The sequence below is a fragment of the Topomyia yanbarensis genome, chromosome 3 (assembly GCF_030247195.1).
Source record: "Topomyia yanbarensis strain Yona2022 chromosome 3, ASM3024719v1, whole genome shotgun sequence".
NCBI classification, from domain to species: Eukaryota; Metazoa; Arthropoda; class Insecta; order Diptera; family Culicidae; genus Topomyia; species Topomyia yanbarensis.
The window spans coordinates 223,608,298-223,624,786 of NC_080672.1; the positions used below are offsets into that span (position 1 = coordinate 223,608,298).

Consider the following 16,489-nt stretch of genomic DNA (forward strand, 5'->3'; position numbering starts at 1 on the left):
CGACTTGCAAGGACCACTGCAAGATACCTTGGACAATTTGTCTGCATGGGCTCTCCAACTGGGTATCGAGTTCTCCACGGAGAAAACTGAGCTAGTCGTATTTTCTAGAAAGCGTGAACCAGCGCAACTACAGCTTCAATTAATGGATCATACTATTGCTCAGGTTTCAACATTCAAATATCTCGGGGTATGGTTCGACTCTAAAGGTACCTGGGGATGTCACATTAGGTATCTGAAACAGAAGTGCCAACAAAGGATCAACTTTTTCCGTACAATAACTGGAACATGGTGGTGTGCCCATCCAGGAGACCTAATCAGGTTGTACCAAACAACGATATTATCAGTGTTGGAGTACGGATGTTTCTGCTTTCGCTCCGCTGCGAACATACACTTCATCAAACTGGAGCGAATCCAGTATCGTTGCTTGCGTATTGCCTTGGGTTGCATGCACTCGACCCATACGATGAGTCTCGAAGTGCTGGCGGGCGTTCTTCCGCTGAAAAATCGATTTTGGGACCTCTCATATCGATTGCTCATTCGATGGGATATTCTGAACCCATTGGTGATTGCAAATTGCGAAAGGCTTGTCGAGCTTAATTCTCAGACCCGATTCATGTCCTTGTACTTCGATTACATGGCACAGAACATCAATTCATCTACGTATAACGTCAACCGTGCTCATCTCTTAGATACTTCTGATCCAACTGTATTTTTCGATACATCCATGAAAGAAGAGATTTGTGGAATTCCGGATCATATTCGCCCACAAGTGGTCCCAAATATTTTCTATAACAAATACCATCAAGTCGACTGCGCCAAAATGTTCTACACTGACGGATCAATTCTCGACGGGTCCACAGGCTTCGGTATCTTCAACGAAAATCTTGCTGCCTCATTCAAACTCAATAATCCTGCTTCAATTTACGTCGCAGAATTAGCTGCCATTCAGTATACTCTCGGGATCATTGACACCCTGCCCTCAGACCATTACTTCATCGTTTCGGATAGTCTCAGCTCCATTGAGGCCATCCGTGCGGCGAAGCCTGGAAAGCACTCACCGTATTTCCTGGGGAAAATACGGGAATATCTGAGTGCTTTATCTGAAAAATCTTACCAGATTACCTTGGTTTGGGTCCCGTCACATTGTTCTATTGCGGGCAATGAGAAGGCGGACTCTTTAGCCAAGGTGGGCGCATTAGAAGGCGACACTTACGAAAGACCAATTTGCTTCAACGAATTTTTCAGTATCTCTCGTCAGAGGACGCTCGATAGTTGGCAAACCTCATGGAGCAATGGGCATCTGGGACGGTGGCTACATTCCATTATCCCGAAGGTATCAACGAATGCTTGGTTTAAGGGGTTGGATGTGAACCGGGACTTTATTCGTACGATGTCAAGGATCATGTCCAACCATTACTCGTTTGACGCGCATCTCCGTCGTATAGGGCTTGCTGAAAGTAATCATTGTGTTTGTGAGAACGGCTATCACGACATCGAGCATGTTGTTTGGCTGTGCGCAGAGTACTGTGTTGCCAGGTCCCAACTAATAGATTCCCTTCGGGCCCGAGGTAGATCATCCTATGTGCCAGTCCGGGACGTCCTGGCAAACCGTGACCACCCCTATATTTTTCTTACCTATATCTTTTTGAAAACCATTGATGTCCAAGTTTAATACATTTTACCCTCTCTCATTCACAGTAGAATCTCACCAACCTATCCCTGTATCTACAATATGGCATTGTTTCACGAGTCTTCGGTGCATACTCTTCTTGATAACCGTCTATCCAGAACATCATGACATACCGCACATGCAGATGATATAGAGTGCCAATAATTATCCGAAATATCGACCCTCCCCTCGCCCCTGCGATTACAGGCTGGAAACTACAACACTACAACAAAGTGTGCATATCCGCCACAATGATCAATTAGCAAACGACGATGTCATTTACACAATATGTATCCCACTTCCTACCTTTTTCCTTTACTTACATAAGAGGGGAGCAAGCCGCCCCTAAATACGGCTTTCCCTTCCCCCACTAACATGTGACATGTAATAAAAAAAAAAAATGAATTATCGGCCTCGTTAAGCTACAGCATTTGGGCCTTAATAAATGTATTTTAAGATTAAAAAAAAAAAAGCTTTTCGCAAAAGAATATGTTACAAAATATTTTGGCTACCTGTGTGTATGGGACCTTCGCATAGGAAGGTGGTACTACCAGTCGCATGTTCCGGTTGGTCAGTTACTAATTCAAATTTCGAGCTAGAATCGAACAAGATCCTGCTGGCAGTTGAAAAATGACGAAACTGAGCAATTTTGATAAATTTTTATAAATGCATCACAAATGATCTGTTCCTAGTCCTAGAGCGTACCCAGATAAAAACAAAATATGGATTTCTTTCACATCACATCCAATGAATGTACATTATTTTGCATTTATTACTTTATATACGGCTTAAAAACATTCTTTTTTTGTTGATCTAAATGATCCGCTGATGCACTGGATGAAGTCTTACCTCTTTTTGTACATTGTTCGGAATAGTTACTCGTAAGGCTGTCATTAGATTGAAAATACTCAATTTTAGTTAGTTTTTCGATTGTGTTTTTGGCGCATTGCTCCGGGTAAACCTTGTTACTATTTGTAGATATTGAATAAGGTTGCCTTTGAGAATTTTTCTTCACATCACCAATCTTTTTTGATCGCTTCCATTTCATTCTTCGGTTTTGAAACCAGATTTTTACCTGAAACAACAAATGATATCTATTATTGCATTTCATGACATAATTGATTAAACTGCATTATAATTTATCTAGCGAAAAAAATGCACTCTCCATTGTATGTAAACTTTCGAATGCTCTTGAATGAGAATTCAGTATATTCTCTGAATATCACTAATTAGTTAATATTTGTTAGAAGGCATTTGTCAATGTTTGTTACTTTAGGACTGCAGCACTCTCTCAGATTTTTTAATGAAACTTTCTGTACATGAAGACTTTGTCACAAAAAGCCACTTTGCATACTTTGTTTTTCCAAAAATGATCTAGACTGTCTTTTGAAAAGCGTCAAACTTTTTTTTAACTTTTTTTTTCAAATGGCTATAGTCTAAAAATGACAAATTCTACGAAAAAATGTTGCAGGAGTGATTTTTACAAAATTAGTCAAATTTTTTAATAAAAATATTTAAAAAAAATTCTTCGGCTCCTACATTGAAAAAAATCAAGTTTGTTATGGATATATGCGTGTGTAAACAATCCATTTCCCACTGTCCGGCAGTGCTTTTATGGAAAAAACTTGTCTGCATCTATGTAATGATATATTTGTTTTCATCGATAGATGTACACATGTTTGCCGCTGAAAATGAAAGACGATAGTTCTATTGTACATCCAACGACTCATTTCAAGAATGCCTACACGTACCGTACAATAAGCATATACAATAAGCCCCGCGCGAATACATCCACGTATCAATTAGATATTTGCAATATATTCGCACTTCCAGAATGAAAAATATTTTTGATTCTGGCACGTATTTACAAAAAGGAAAACATTTATGAAGCATTGAAAAATGACATGAAACGATCTCACCAGCTATGAATAAATGAATTCATGAGATTTCTGTGAAGAATTCTTCTCCATCAGTGAAATTGTTGCATCAGCTACTCAGGTCCAGGTGGCGCTGCAGGCGCTAAGCGGAACGAACAGGCGTATTTTTTCGCGTCTTGCTTCACATACTTCAATGGCAAAGTTGTGAAGACAAATTTCTATGCAAAATCCAAGGGGTGAGTCGCTTAGCACAAAACGAATTGTGCTCACAAACAAACAGCGTGGTAGCATGTGCCGCAATGTGCCACGATGTGCCACGCTGTGCCATGGTGTTCAGTAAAACAAAAGCAATGGTTGCTATGATTATTCAACTACACTTTGTTGACAGTTTTTGAGTTGTCAAAAGTGTGCCTCATTGTGCCACACATTGTGGTAACGAGTGAAATGATTGTGTATTACTGTGAATCGTAATCTTATATCGTGTTATGGTAGGTGATACAGTGTGTATGGCACATTGTTCTAAGCGACTCACCCCTTGGCAAAATCACACTTTTCTCGCGATATTTCAACCTACTAACAAGTATCTCAACAGGAAAAACCAAAGAGAATAGGGAAAGAGACGAAGAGTGAAAATCAGTCAAAACGGCAACACTCCCTTTATGATGATTTCAACACTAGAATTTTGGCAACCGCTTCCACAGGCAGCACTTTAAATGACTCCTATTATATTTTGAAAACAAACCGTATGTCGATCGTTCGATTTGTTTATCAAACGATGCGCATTTAGAAACAAAGAGATGAAATAATTCTAAAGCTTGTTTTTACTCATATATATACTCTAGAATGCACCTCACAATCACGATTGAACCAAATTCTGACGAAAATTGAATTTTATTTTTTAATGCATGTACAATACTTATCTCCTCCAACTCAGGCATGAGTAATGTTTATTTACATTGCACGATTGGTCTGCTTAATAAGGTATTTTTGACTTCACACTATTCGTCTCTTTCCCTATTCTCTTTGGGAAAAACTACCTACTAAACGATTGACTTCGTTTTCCTGTTGAATATATTGTATGGTAGACGAGCCCTTATTCATCTCATTAATCAGGTTGACACACTATTTCACTGATAACTCGGCTTACAGTGATTGGATTACGCTTATATATGTATTAACATCTTTGCTTCGTTCCTAAGAAACAGTTCCATAAAAGATCTAGCTTGGAAAATGTAAAATATTCGCGTTTGAGCGAAGTGAAAAGTTGAGTACGACGCACCCTTATTCATCCTACCATATGAGCTAATGCGTTGAATAGAGATAGCTGACACTGCTCTAACTAATGTGTTCAAATGGGTGAGATGAATAGAGGTGCTAAGATGAATTAGGGCACAGTAACCCTATATCACTGAAAAACTTTGAAAAATATTGGACGTTAACGACAACACGCGATTCGCCAGTGCTGCCAGTAGATACAGAACACTAGATTAGGATAGTCGCTGGCATCAGTGGTTGGAACATCATTGTTTTGATTTCGGGATATACCTGTCAAATGGGCCAAATAAAACAAAGCAAAAAAATAATCCTCTATCGTCGTTTCATTGCGACTAATATTTTTTGTTTCTTTTAGTCAGCAAAACAATGGCCATTCTTGGTAGATGTATTTTCACTAATTAGATTGCACAAATTGTCTAAATCTGTACTAAATTTCAATAAATTTTCATTTCCTTAAGCGGTATATACAAACTCTTCTATTTCATAAAAATAACAGTCGAAAATGTACACCGAGAAAATTCGTTATATTGAATATATTGATTTCACACATATTTTTTTGCAACTTGCAGTAGCACATAAAAATTATCTGTCACACATAGATATCATGTGAAAACTAATGAAATTATAATATTCTGGTTGCAGTTGAAAATCGAAATAGTGAACTTGCGCCTTTCGATTTTTCTCCTATTTTCAGCGTGCGGAACTAAAGCGCAACTTGTGTAGATGATGCGCAAGTTGATTATCTAACATGTACACAAGATGCGCTTTAGTTTCCCACTCTGCAAATAGGGAAAAAACGAAAGGCGCAAGTCAATTTTTCGATTTTCAACTGCAACCAGAATAGGATGCCACATAGAAATTTGTTTCATAGCAGATATATTTTGCTGTTTACCAAATTTTCCTCCTTAGGGTGAAATATAGCATCACGTATTTTTCTGTTTGACTCTCGTTTATTCTGCTGAAAATTTTATGCATTGGACGTTTTCGATCTTGATCACAGCAGAATAAACGAGACTGAATTGAAGAAAGGCAAACTCTGCATTTTACTAATTCGAAGTTCAACTAAACGGTTTGTGGTTACAAGCAGGCCATATTTTTCTGCGTGTACCACCCGCTTGGAAGAAAAACGGGCAGCCAGCAAAAATCCGTCAGGATTCCGGCAGCTGTCAAAATTATCAAAATGGCGCTGCCAGAATTCAGCTATATTCCTCCCAGTTCTGGCAGGCAGATTCGCCTCACCGGTTATGTTTTGTTTATCGTTCTTTCATTTTCGCCAATTTACATTTTTCCAAGAAGGATAGTTTTGGCAGATGAAAAAATAGGAAGAAACAAAGATTTTGGTTTCAAACATGGTAAGTAATATGGATTTCATGCCTCCAGACATGTTTTTATTATAGATTTACGTAAAATTTAAAAAAATTAAGAAAAAATACAAGCAAAACCAGAAGCGGTACAAAACCGGTCCTGCCGGTGCGTGCCTGGCTGAAATCCGGCAGAAAAAACCGTTAATAACCGTAAGGCGAAAAATTCTGCCAGAAACGGTTGTTGCATTTGAGCCGGCCGGCTGTGCAGCGCTCTGCCAGCCAGACCCCCAGAAATTCTACCAGACGTTTTATTTCGCTGCCGGCTATCTGGGGGGATTTCTGCCATGCACGTCCGAGCGGGGCAAAAGTGCAGACCAAAGACTTTTACTAGAGAGACTTTCGATAACTTGACAGTAGGGTTGCCACCCCTCCGGGTTTGACCCGGAGACTCCGGTTTTCGGGAGCGATCTCCGGGTCTCCGGGTTTTACATCAATTTCTCTGGGTTTGGCGGAAAGAAGCATAGGTTCAATTTTTTTTGGAATTAATTGATTTTTTACAAAATATTTAAAAAGTCTAAGTTAACTATTACTCTGGTTCAGATTTATTTTCCCGACTAACCCTTCGTTTCAAGGTGGCGAAGATTTCACCAAATATTGCGAATTTCTTTCACAAAGCAATGAAAATGTAAAACAAATAAAATTCACTACAAATTAACCTTCCGGAAGTCGCGCTAGTGCACTGAGTGCACGCTGCTCTGAAAATCTAGCGAAATGGTCTTAGGGGACCAGCGCCTGCTCGTTCGGTAAGCCATATGCGCGACTTCCGGAGAGTTAAGGAAAGTAATATTTCGCTATGTGCTACAATTGAAATGTTGCATTCCACTAACTCGCTCAAAATGGTGTAAAAAAGTTATTTTACTGCAATTTTACCAAATCATTTCACTCTTAGTGGGTCGTGTGTCAGGGATGGGAATTATCATTCATTCGCATGATTCTTGGCGAATCCGTTCATTACTTTGACAGTAGCTAGTCGTTCATTCACGATCCGACGAAAACTCTCCAAACGAACACAACTGAACGTAGGTAGAGATGAACTTCCGAAGAAGTGAGCCAGGTAAAAGAATGACACGTACTATGTTGAATGAACAAGATTGTGGTTCTTTATTCGCGAATTGAATCGAAAGATTGTATTGTAAGCATTCGGAAGTGAATCAACTTGTAGTCCACAAACGAATGTGAGATTGTATTCTCCAGTCGGGTTAGGTCAACTTTATACTGCAAATGTACACTGTAATCATTATTGGGAAGTATATTGCACTAGAATCCACTTGAAATTGATGTTGTTATATGCAGGGAATCGTTTTATAAAGTTATTTCTGGGCAAATGCATGCTTGTACATGACATACATGAAAATTGTATGATTGAAAATTTTTCAAACAATCCATGTTACGGCTCCGCGGTTCGGTTTTCTCGTTTGGCGGTGCTGGTAAATTTATTACTGCGTAGACAGCAGGGTGTATTTTAAAAATGTTCCTTTTGAAATTTTCGAGTATCAGCGGTGCTTGCTTACATTCGCAATTCTCATCTGCTTTGCGGTGGAATTTTCTGGCCTCCTCCTGGATAACTTGCAACAGAATCTTTTTTTGGGTACAGCGTCGTTTCATTCTAAAAACCGATTTAATCCACCTAGCAGTGAGATGAGACATTTCTTACACATTTCACTATTGGATTAGTTTGCAGAACTCACGAGAAGTAGGCACCCAATTAGAGGTGGGATGAAAACAGTTTCTAGTCTTGCACGAATAAAATCTCGAATAAATTGAATAAATTATAGAAATCAACAAAACCGAAATAAAAAAGTAAAGCAAAAATTGAAACAATAGGTTTTTAAATTCATAAAATGAGTAGAAAAATTAATGGAAATCATTATAATTTTGATCCAAATACACGAATCAAATTAGATTAGGTTATTACATAAAAATTAAGATTATATTTAGAAATAGTCATAAGATTAATAGAATAAATTGACTCATACTAACAAATTGAATGAAATAAAACGAATGACTGAACATGAAATGCATAAAATTAAAGATATGAAAAAAATGAATCAGATAAATCAAATGAATCAAATGAATAAAATGAATCAAACGAATAAAATGAATCAAACGAATCAAATGAATCAAATGAATTAAATGAATCAAATGAGTCAAATGAATTAAATCAATCAAATAAATCAAATAAAACGAATGAATCAAATGATTCAAATGAATCGAATGATTCAAATGATTCAAATGAATCAAATGAATCAAATGATTCAAATGATTCAAATGATTCAAATGATTCAAATGATTCAAATGATTCAAATGATTCAAATGATTCAAATGATTCAAATGAATCAAATGAATCAAATGAATTAAATCAATCAAATAAATCAAATGAATCAAATGAAACAAATGATCCAAATGATTCAAATGGATCAAATGAATCAAATGAATCAAATGAATCAAATGAATCAAATGAATCAAATGAATCAAATGAATCAAATGAATCAAATGAATCAAATGAATCAAATGAATCAAATGAATCAAATGAATCAAATGAATCAAACGAATCAAACGAATCAAATGAATCAAATGAATCAAATGAATCAAATGAATCAAATGAATCAAATGAATCAAATAGATCAAATGAATCGTATGAATCATATGAATCACATGAATAACATGAATTAAATGAATCAATTGAATTAAATGAATCAAATTGATTTAATTCATCCAGTGAATACAATGAATCAAATTAATGAAATCGATCAAATGAATAAAAAGAATGGATGAACAAAATGAATAAAGTAAAAAATAAATGAAATGCATAAATAAAACCGATTTAATCCACCTAGCAGTGAGATGAGACATTTCTTACACATTTCACTATTGGATTAGTTTGCAGAATTAATTTCTAGTCTTGCACGAATAAAATCTCGAATAAACTGAATAAATTATAGAAATCAACAAAACGACCAAAATAAAAAAGTAAAGCAAAAAATGAAACAATAGGTTTTTAAATTCATAAAATGAGTAGAAAAATTAATGGAAATCAAAATTATAATATACACAAATGAATGAATCAAATGAATCAAATGATTCAAATGAATCAAACGAATCAAATGAACCAAATAAATCATATGAATCATAAGAATCAAATGAATCAAATGAATTAAATAAATCAAATGAGTCAAATGAATCAAATGAATCAAATGAATCAAATGAATCAAATGAATCAAATGAATCAAATGAATCAAATGAATCAAATGAATCAAATGAATCAAATGAATCAAATGAATCAAATAAATCAAATGAATCAAATGAATCAAATGAATCAAATGAATCAAATGAATCAAATGAAAAAAATGAAAAAAATGAAACAAATGAATCAAATGAATCAAATGAATCAAATGAATCAAATGATTCAAATGATTCAAATGAATCAAATGAATCAAATGAATCAAATGAATCAAATGAATCAAACGAATCAAACGAATCAAATGAATCAAATGAATCATAAGAATCAAATAAATCAAATGAATCAAATAAATCAAATGAATCAAATGAATCAAATGAATCAAATGAATCAAATGAATCAAATGAATCAAATGAATCAAATGAATCAAATGAATCAAATGAATCAAATGAATCAAATGAATCAAATGAATCAAATGAATCAAATGAATCAAATGAATCAAATGAATCAAATGAATCAAATGAATCAAATAAATCACACGAATCAAATGAATTAAATTAATTAAATGAATAAAATGAATCAAATGAATCAAATGAATCAAATGAATCAAACGAACCAAATGAATCAAATGAATCAAATGAATCAAATGAATCAAATGAATCAAATGAATCAAATGAATCAAATGAATCAAATGAATCAAATGAATCAAATGAATCAAATGAATCAAATTAATCAAATGAATCAAATGAATCAAATGAATCAAATGAATCAAATGAATCAAATGAATCAAATGAATCAAATGAATCAAATGAATCAAATGAATCAAATGAATCAAATGAATCAAATGAATCAAATGAATCAAATGAATCAAATGAATCAAATGAATCAAATGAATCAAATGAATCAAATGAATCAAATGAATCAAATGAATCAAATGAATCAAATTAATCAAATGAATCAAATGAATCAAATGAATCAAATGAATCAAATGAATCAAATGAATCAAATGAATCAAATGAATCAAATGAATCAAATGAATCAAATGAATCAAATGAATCAAATTAATCAAATTAATCAAATGAATCAATTGAATCAAATGAATCAAATGAATCAAATGAATCAAATGAATCAAATGAATCAAATGAATCAAATGAATCAAATGAATCAAATGAATCAAATGAATCAAATGAATCAAATGAATCAAATGAATCAAATGAATCAAATGAATCAAATGAATCAAATGAATCAAATGAATCAAATGAATCAAATGAATCAAATGATTCAAATGAATCAAATGAATCAAATGAATCAAACGAATCAAATGAACCAAATGAATCATATGAATCATAAGAATCAAATGAATCAAATGAATTAAATAAATCAAATGAATCAAATGAATCAAATGATTCAAATGAATCAAATGAATCAAACGAATCAAATGAACCAAATGAATCATATGAATCATAAGAATCAAATGAATCAAATAAATCAAATGAATCAAATGAATCAAATGAATCAAATGAATCAAATGAATCAAATGAATCAAATGAATCAAATGATTCAAATGAATCAAATGAATCAAATGAATCAAACGAATCGAATGAATCAAATGAATCAAATGAATCAAATAAATCAAATAAATCAAATAAATCAAATGAATCAAATGAATCAAATAAATCAAATGAATCAATCGAATCAAATGAATCAAATGAATCAAATGAATCAAATGAATCAAATGAATCAAATGAATTAAATGAATCAAATGAATCATATGAATCATAAGAATCAAATGAATCAAATGAATCAAATGAATCAAATGAATCAAATGAATCAAATGAATCAAATGAATCAAATGAATCAAATGAATCAAATGAATCAAATGAATCAAATGAATCAAATGAATCAAATGAATCAAATGAATCAAATGAATCAAATGAATCAAATGAATCAAATGAATCAAATGAATCAAATGAATCAAATGAATCAAATGAATCAAACGAATCAAATGAATCAAATGAATCATATGAATCATAAGAATCAGTTGAATCAAATGAATTAAATAAATCAAATGAATCAAATGAATCAAATGAATTAAATGAATCAAATGAATCAAATGAATCAAATGAATCAAATAAATCAAATGAATCAAATGAATCAAATGAATCAAATGAATCAAATGAATCAAATGAATCAAATGAATCAAATGAATCAAATGAATCAAATGAATCAAATGAATCAAATGAATCAAATGAATCAAATGAATCAAATGAATCAAATGAATCAAATGAATCAAATGAATCAAATGAATCAAATGAATCAAATGAATCAAATGAATCAAATGAATCAAATAAATCAAATGAATCAAATGAATCAAATGAATCAAATGAATCAAATGAATCAAATGAATCAAATGAATCAAATGAATCAAATGAATCAAATGATTCCAATGAGTCAAATGAATCAAATGAATCAAACGAATCAAATGAATCAAATGAATCAAATGAATCAAATGAATCAAATGAATCATATGAATCATAAGAATCAAATGAATCAAATGAATCAAATGAATCAAATAAATCAAATGAATCAAATGAATCAAATGAATCAAATGATTCAAATGAATCAAATGAATCAAATGAATCAAATGAATCAAATGAATCAAATGAATCAAATGAATCAAATGAATCAAATGAATCAAATGAATCAAATGAATCAAATGAATCAAATGAATCAAATGAATCAAATGAATCAAATGAATCAAATGAATCAAATGAATCAAATGAATCTTATGAATGTTATGAATCAAATGAATCAAATGAATCAAATGAATCAAATGAATCAAATGAATCAAATGAATCAAATGAATCAAATGAATCAAATGAATCAAATAAATCAAATAAATCAAATGAATCAAATGAATCAAACGAATCAAATGAATCAAATGAATCATATGAATCATAAGAATCAAATGAATCAAATGAATCAAATGAATTAAATGAATCAAATGAATCAAATGAATCAAATGAATCAAATGAATCAAATGATTCAAATGAATCAAATGAATCAAATGAATCAAATGAATCAAATGAATCAAATGAATCAAATGAAACAAATGAATCAAATGAATCAAATGAATCAAATGAATCGAATGAATCAAATGAATCAAATGAATCAAATGAATCAAATGAATCAAATGAATCAAATGAATCAAATGAATCAAATGAATCAAATGAATCAAATGAATCATATGAATCAAATGAATTATAAAATGTAATTAGTTTAAGCAACCACCATTGGGGCCAAAGGGGCCTGTTGGTAAAGGTAATACACATAAACATGGATCACATGAATCAAATTAATCAAATTAATTAAATGAATCAAATGAATTAAATGAATCAAATTGATTTAATTCATCCAGTGAATACAATGAATCAAATTAATGAAATGGATCAAATGAATAAAAAGAATGGATGAACAAAATGAATAAAGTAAAAAATAAGTGAAATGCATAAATAAAACAAACGATTCAAATAAACAAAATGAGCTGAGGTGATAAAATGAATAAAAAGACGAAAATGAGCAGAATTAAATGCAATGATGAAAATGAAAAATTGAACAATGGTAAAAGGTTATAAATTAATATAAAGAAATAAATTGAATCAAATAAATTATTTGGATGAAATGATTAAAACTGAAAAAGTAGTCAGATTATTAAAATGAAGCAACTGAACAAAATGAATAAACTGGAAAAAATGAATAAAATGCATACAATGAAAACAATTACTGATATAAGTAAAATGCACAAAAAGAATGAATTGATCAGAGTGAATCCAAAGAATGAAACGAATAAAATAAGTAAAATGAACGCAGATGAACAAAACGAATAAAAAGATGCGGAATGAAATAATTAATTAAAATGAAATGGTCATATATTTGAATCCAAAAACATTTTTGAATAAAGAAAATAAATAAACCGGATTGTACGAATTTGAGAACCATTGCATCAGAAAGTTTTGAAATGTTTTTGAAAATCTCATCTTCTGATAAAAGTCTAATAAATATGCAATGGACTTTCTAGCGCTTCCATTTTTTTTTGTTTTATTCTTTTTGCTTTCATTCTTCTTTACTTGACGAATTCGAAGTTTACTTTTTGGTCACATATTCCCGAAAAAAAAATTATGTGCAGAATAGAATTTGCTGGTCCAGTATTTTAACGCGCAATTGAATATAGTAAAATGAAACAAGGTCACATGTGCTTTCAAGCCCCTTAAACAGAGAACGACAGGGAGAATGCGATCCGTGAATGAGACAAGTAGATATTTCAAAGTTTTTATTTACATTGAAGTAAATAGTGTGAAATCTAGGCTATGTCGATTGCATGAAAGCCGTGTTTGTATTGTTTCGTTCGGAATTCTCGTGCAGGAAATATGGATAAATAAGTCCTATACAGACCAATACCGTGAAAAGGAAATAGTACAAACTACTCAGTATATCCAAATATGGACGACGATAAGTTAGAAGACACATTGTAGTTGCATCCCCCATCGAGAGTGGGTACTTTGGGAGACTTCTTTTCCTGGATCTAAGTTGTGGATATTTTTGGTCTTTGATCCGTTATTTTTCATGAAAGTTCGTACCAATACAACGAATGTGCAGCTGATACAACTCATGGTTCATTCGCCTGCGCAACGTTCCGTCTTCCATCTGAACGCCACCATAGATGGTACGCAACACCTTTCGTTCGAAAACTCCAAGGCGTTGGTCCTCCACGAGCATAGTCCAGGTCTCGTGGCCGTAGAGGACCACCGATCGAATCAACGTCTTGAAGATAATCAACTTCGTGCGGCAGTGAATTTTGTTCGACCGGAGCGTCCTCTGGAGTCCAAAGTAGGAACGATTTCCCGCTAAGATCCGTCACTGAATTTCTCTGCTGTTATCATTGTCGTCGGTTACCAGTGAGCCCAAATACATGAATTCGTCGACCATCTCGATTTCGTCACCGTCAATCCGAACTCGGGTGAGAGGTTCACATTATCGTCTCTAGAACCTCTTCCTCTCATGTATTTTGTCTTCGAAACGTTGATGGCAATTCCAATCCTGCTGGCTTCAGCTTTCAGTCTTTGAGCAAATATTTCATTTAAAATTCAATAGAGATACGAATAGTTTAAATATCGCTCGTGGAATGACTCTTTTGAAAATTTCCATCGTCAAACTTTCATATTACCCAGTTAAGCCATATATTTTTCTTATATAGCCATGAATTTCCTTAATTATAGTGTAGATACAGGCTTTGAATACAATTGAATTAAAGTTGAGTTGATGTAGCAGCAGACAAAAAATGGTTTTGTTTTCTAAAACCTTCTCAATTACAATTAATAAACATTTCAGATTGGCAGAAGATCTTATCACACAACTTAGAAATGGATACAGAAATAGCTAGATAGATGTAATGGAAGAGAAACAGAGAGAGAAAGAGAGAGAGAGAGAGAGAGAGAGAGAGAGAGAGAGAGAGAGAGAGAGGGAGAGAGAGAGAGAGAGGGAGAGAGAGAGAGATTGGGGGGGGGGGGGGCTGTGAGGAATGGCAAATGATGGTTAATGCAGTGACATTATTTTTATAGGTATATTATTATGATATATTGATTCTTACATTCTTATCTTAAATAATGTAAGTAGTAATTTTTGCGCCATAACCAGTATAACCTAAATCTTGCAAAAGAGCTAAATTTTCGCTAGATTTTTGGGCTTCAAACATATACTCGCTTTCGGTGACGCGACAAGTATAATTATATTAGAAATCTTTTATCTCACTACTAGGTGAATTACTTGTTGATCTGTGTATTGATATACCATCCAACATTTACCTGATTGAACGCAATGCCTAATCCAAGGAATAAATACTAGAACTCACTGTTTCTTTATCAACACTTTATTTTGTCTTTTAAGTGAACTTATATATTGATTTTTGAGAAATAGTTCATTTATTATAAAGGTAATTCACAAAATGTTCTCAACATCGAATTCCTTGAATCACGTAGATGTGTTTTCATACCCCGATATTCAAAATCGGTTTAGTTTTACCCCTAAAACACCAGTAAAGCAATACTCTGTATGAAACAATCTCATTTTTAATTAGTGGAAATTAATAAGCGAGGACTAAAAATACAAAATGTTTAATATTTCCGCCGCTCGTGCACGGATTTAGACAATCTATAGCTTGTTAGAAAGGTATTTTTAAAGGCTTTCTATGGGACGATATTGTATTGTTCGACGATATTGTATTGTTCGAAAGCTATTTGCAAAAAACCTGCTGTGTTTTGATAAAATCGCCCATATCTCAGAAAGCAAACAACATATCGAATATCAAAAATAATAGTGTCAAATAGCAACGTTAGGCCTTTCATTTGAAACTAATTTCATTAAAATCGGTACAGCCAGTGCTGAGATAATTACATGACATTTTGTACATACATACATACACACATACACACACACATACAGACATTGTCTCAATTTGTCGAGCTGAGTCGATTGGTATATGAGACTCGGCTCTCCGGGCCTCGGAAAAAGTTTTCAAAGTTTGAGCGAATCCTATACATTTCTTTTGTAAGAAATGTAAAAATGTTTTTTTTTTTTTTCAACAGCACATGGCAAGCTACTTACTTGACAATTAGAGACCACCAAGTGAAAATTTCATAGGTCTATAAACAAGAACAATTTTTTTTTATTTGAACAATCTGGTGAATGTTTTGAAATGAATCTTTGTGAATGAAAGAATGCATTCATTTGTGATCCTTTCTGCTTTCATTCAAAACACAATATATGTGATGGAGAATGAATCATTGGGTGAACACTAACATTGCCGTGCGCTGTCACTTTTTTCAGTATTTTGTTTTCTTTATCGCTTTCGCATGAGCGCGTAACTATACACAAGAAGGGTTGCCGAGGTCAGGTTTCACAGTAGGAGCATGTTGGCGGATGATTTGAAATTGATCGTTTCGTGAAATGATTTTTTCCATGCCTGGCGGTAGTGAAAGACATTCGTGGCTTATATTTGCAAGATAGGTATATGCGTCAGTTCCTTTTTCGCTTGCTATAGGAAAGTACTGCAGCAAAATATTAGCGGTCA

General features: G+C 33.1%; 1 protein-coding gene across 1 annotated transcript in view; it reads right to left on the reverse strand.

The window, feature by feature from the left end:
* Window positions 1-2,441: 2,441 nt before the first annotated feature.
* LOC131687693 (homeobox protein Hox-D4-like) overlaps window positions 2,442-16,489 on the reverse strand; it is a 156,935-nt gene continuing 142,887 nt past the window's right edge. The window contains exon 3 of the mRNA XM_058971789.1: window positions 2,442-2,744. Within this exon, the coding sequence (XP_058827772.1) occupies window positions 2,442-2,744 (303 nt within the window). The remainder of the gene's footprint in view (window positions 2,745-16,489) is intronic.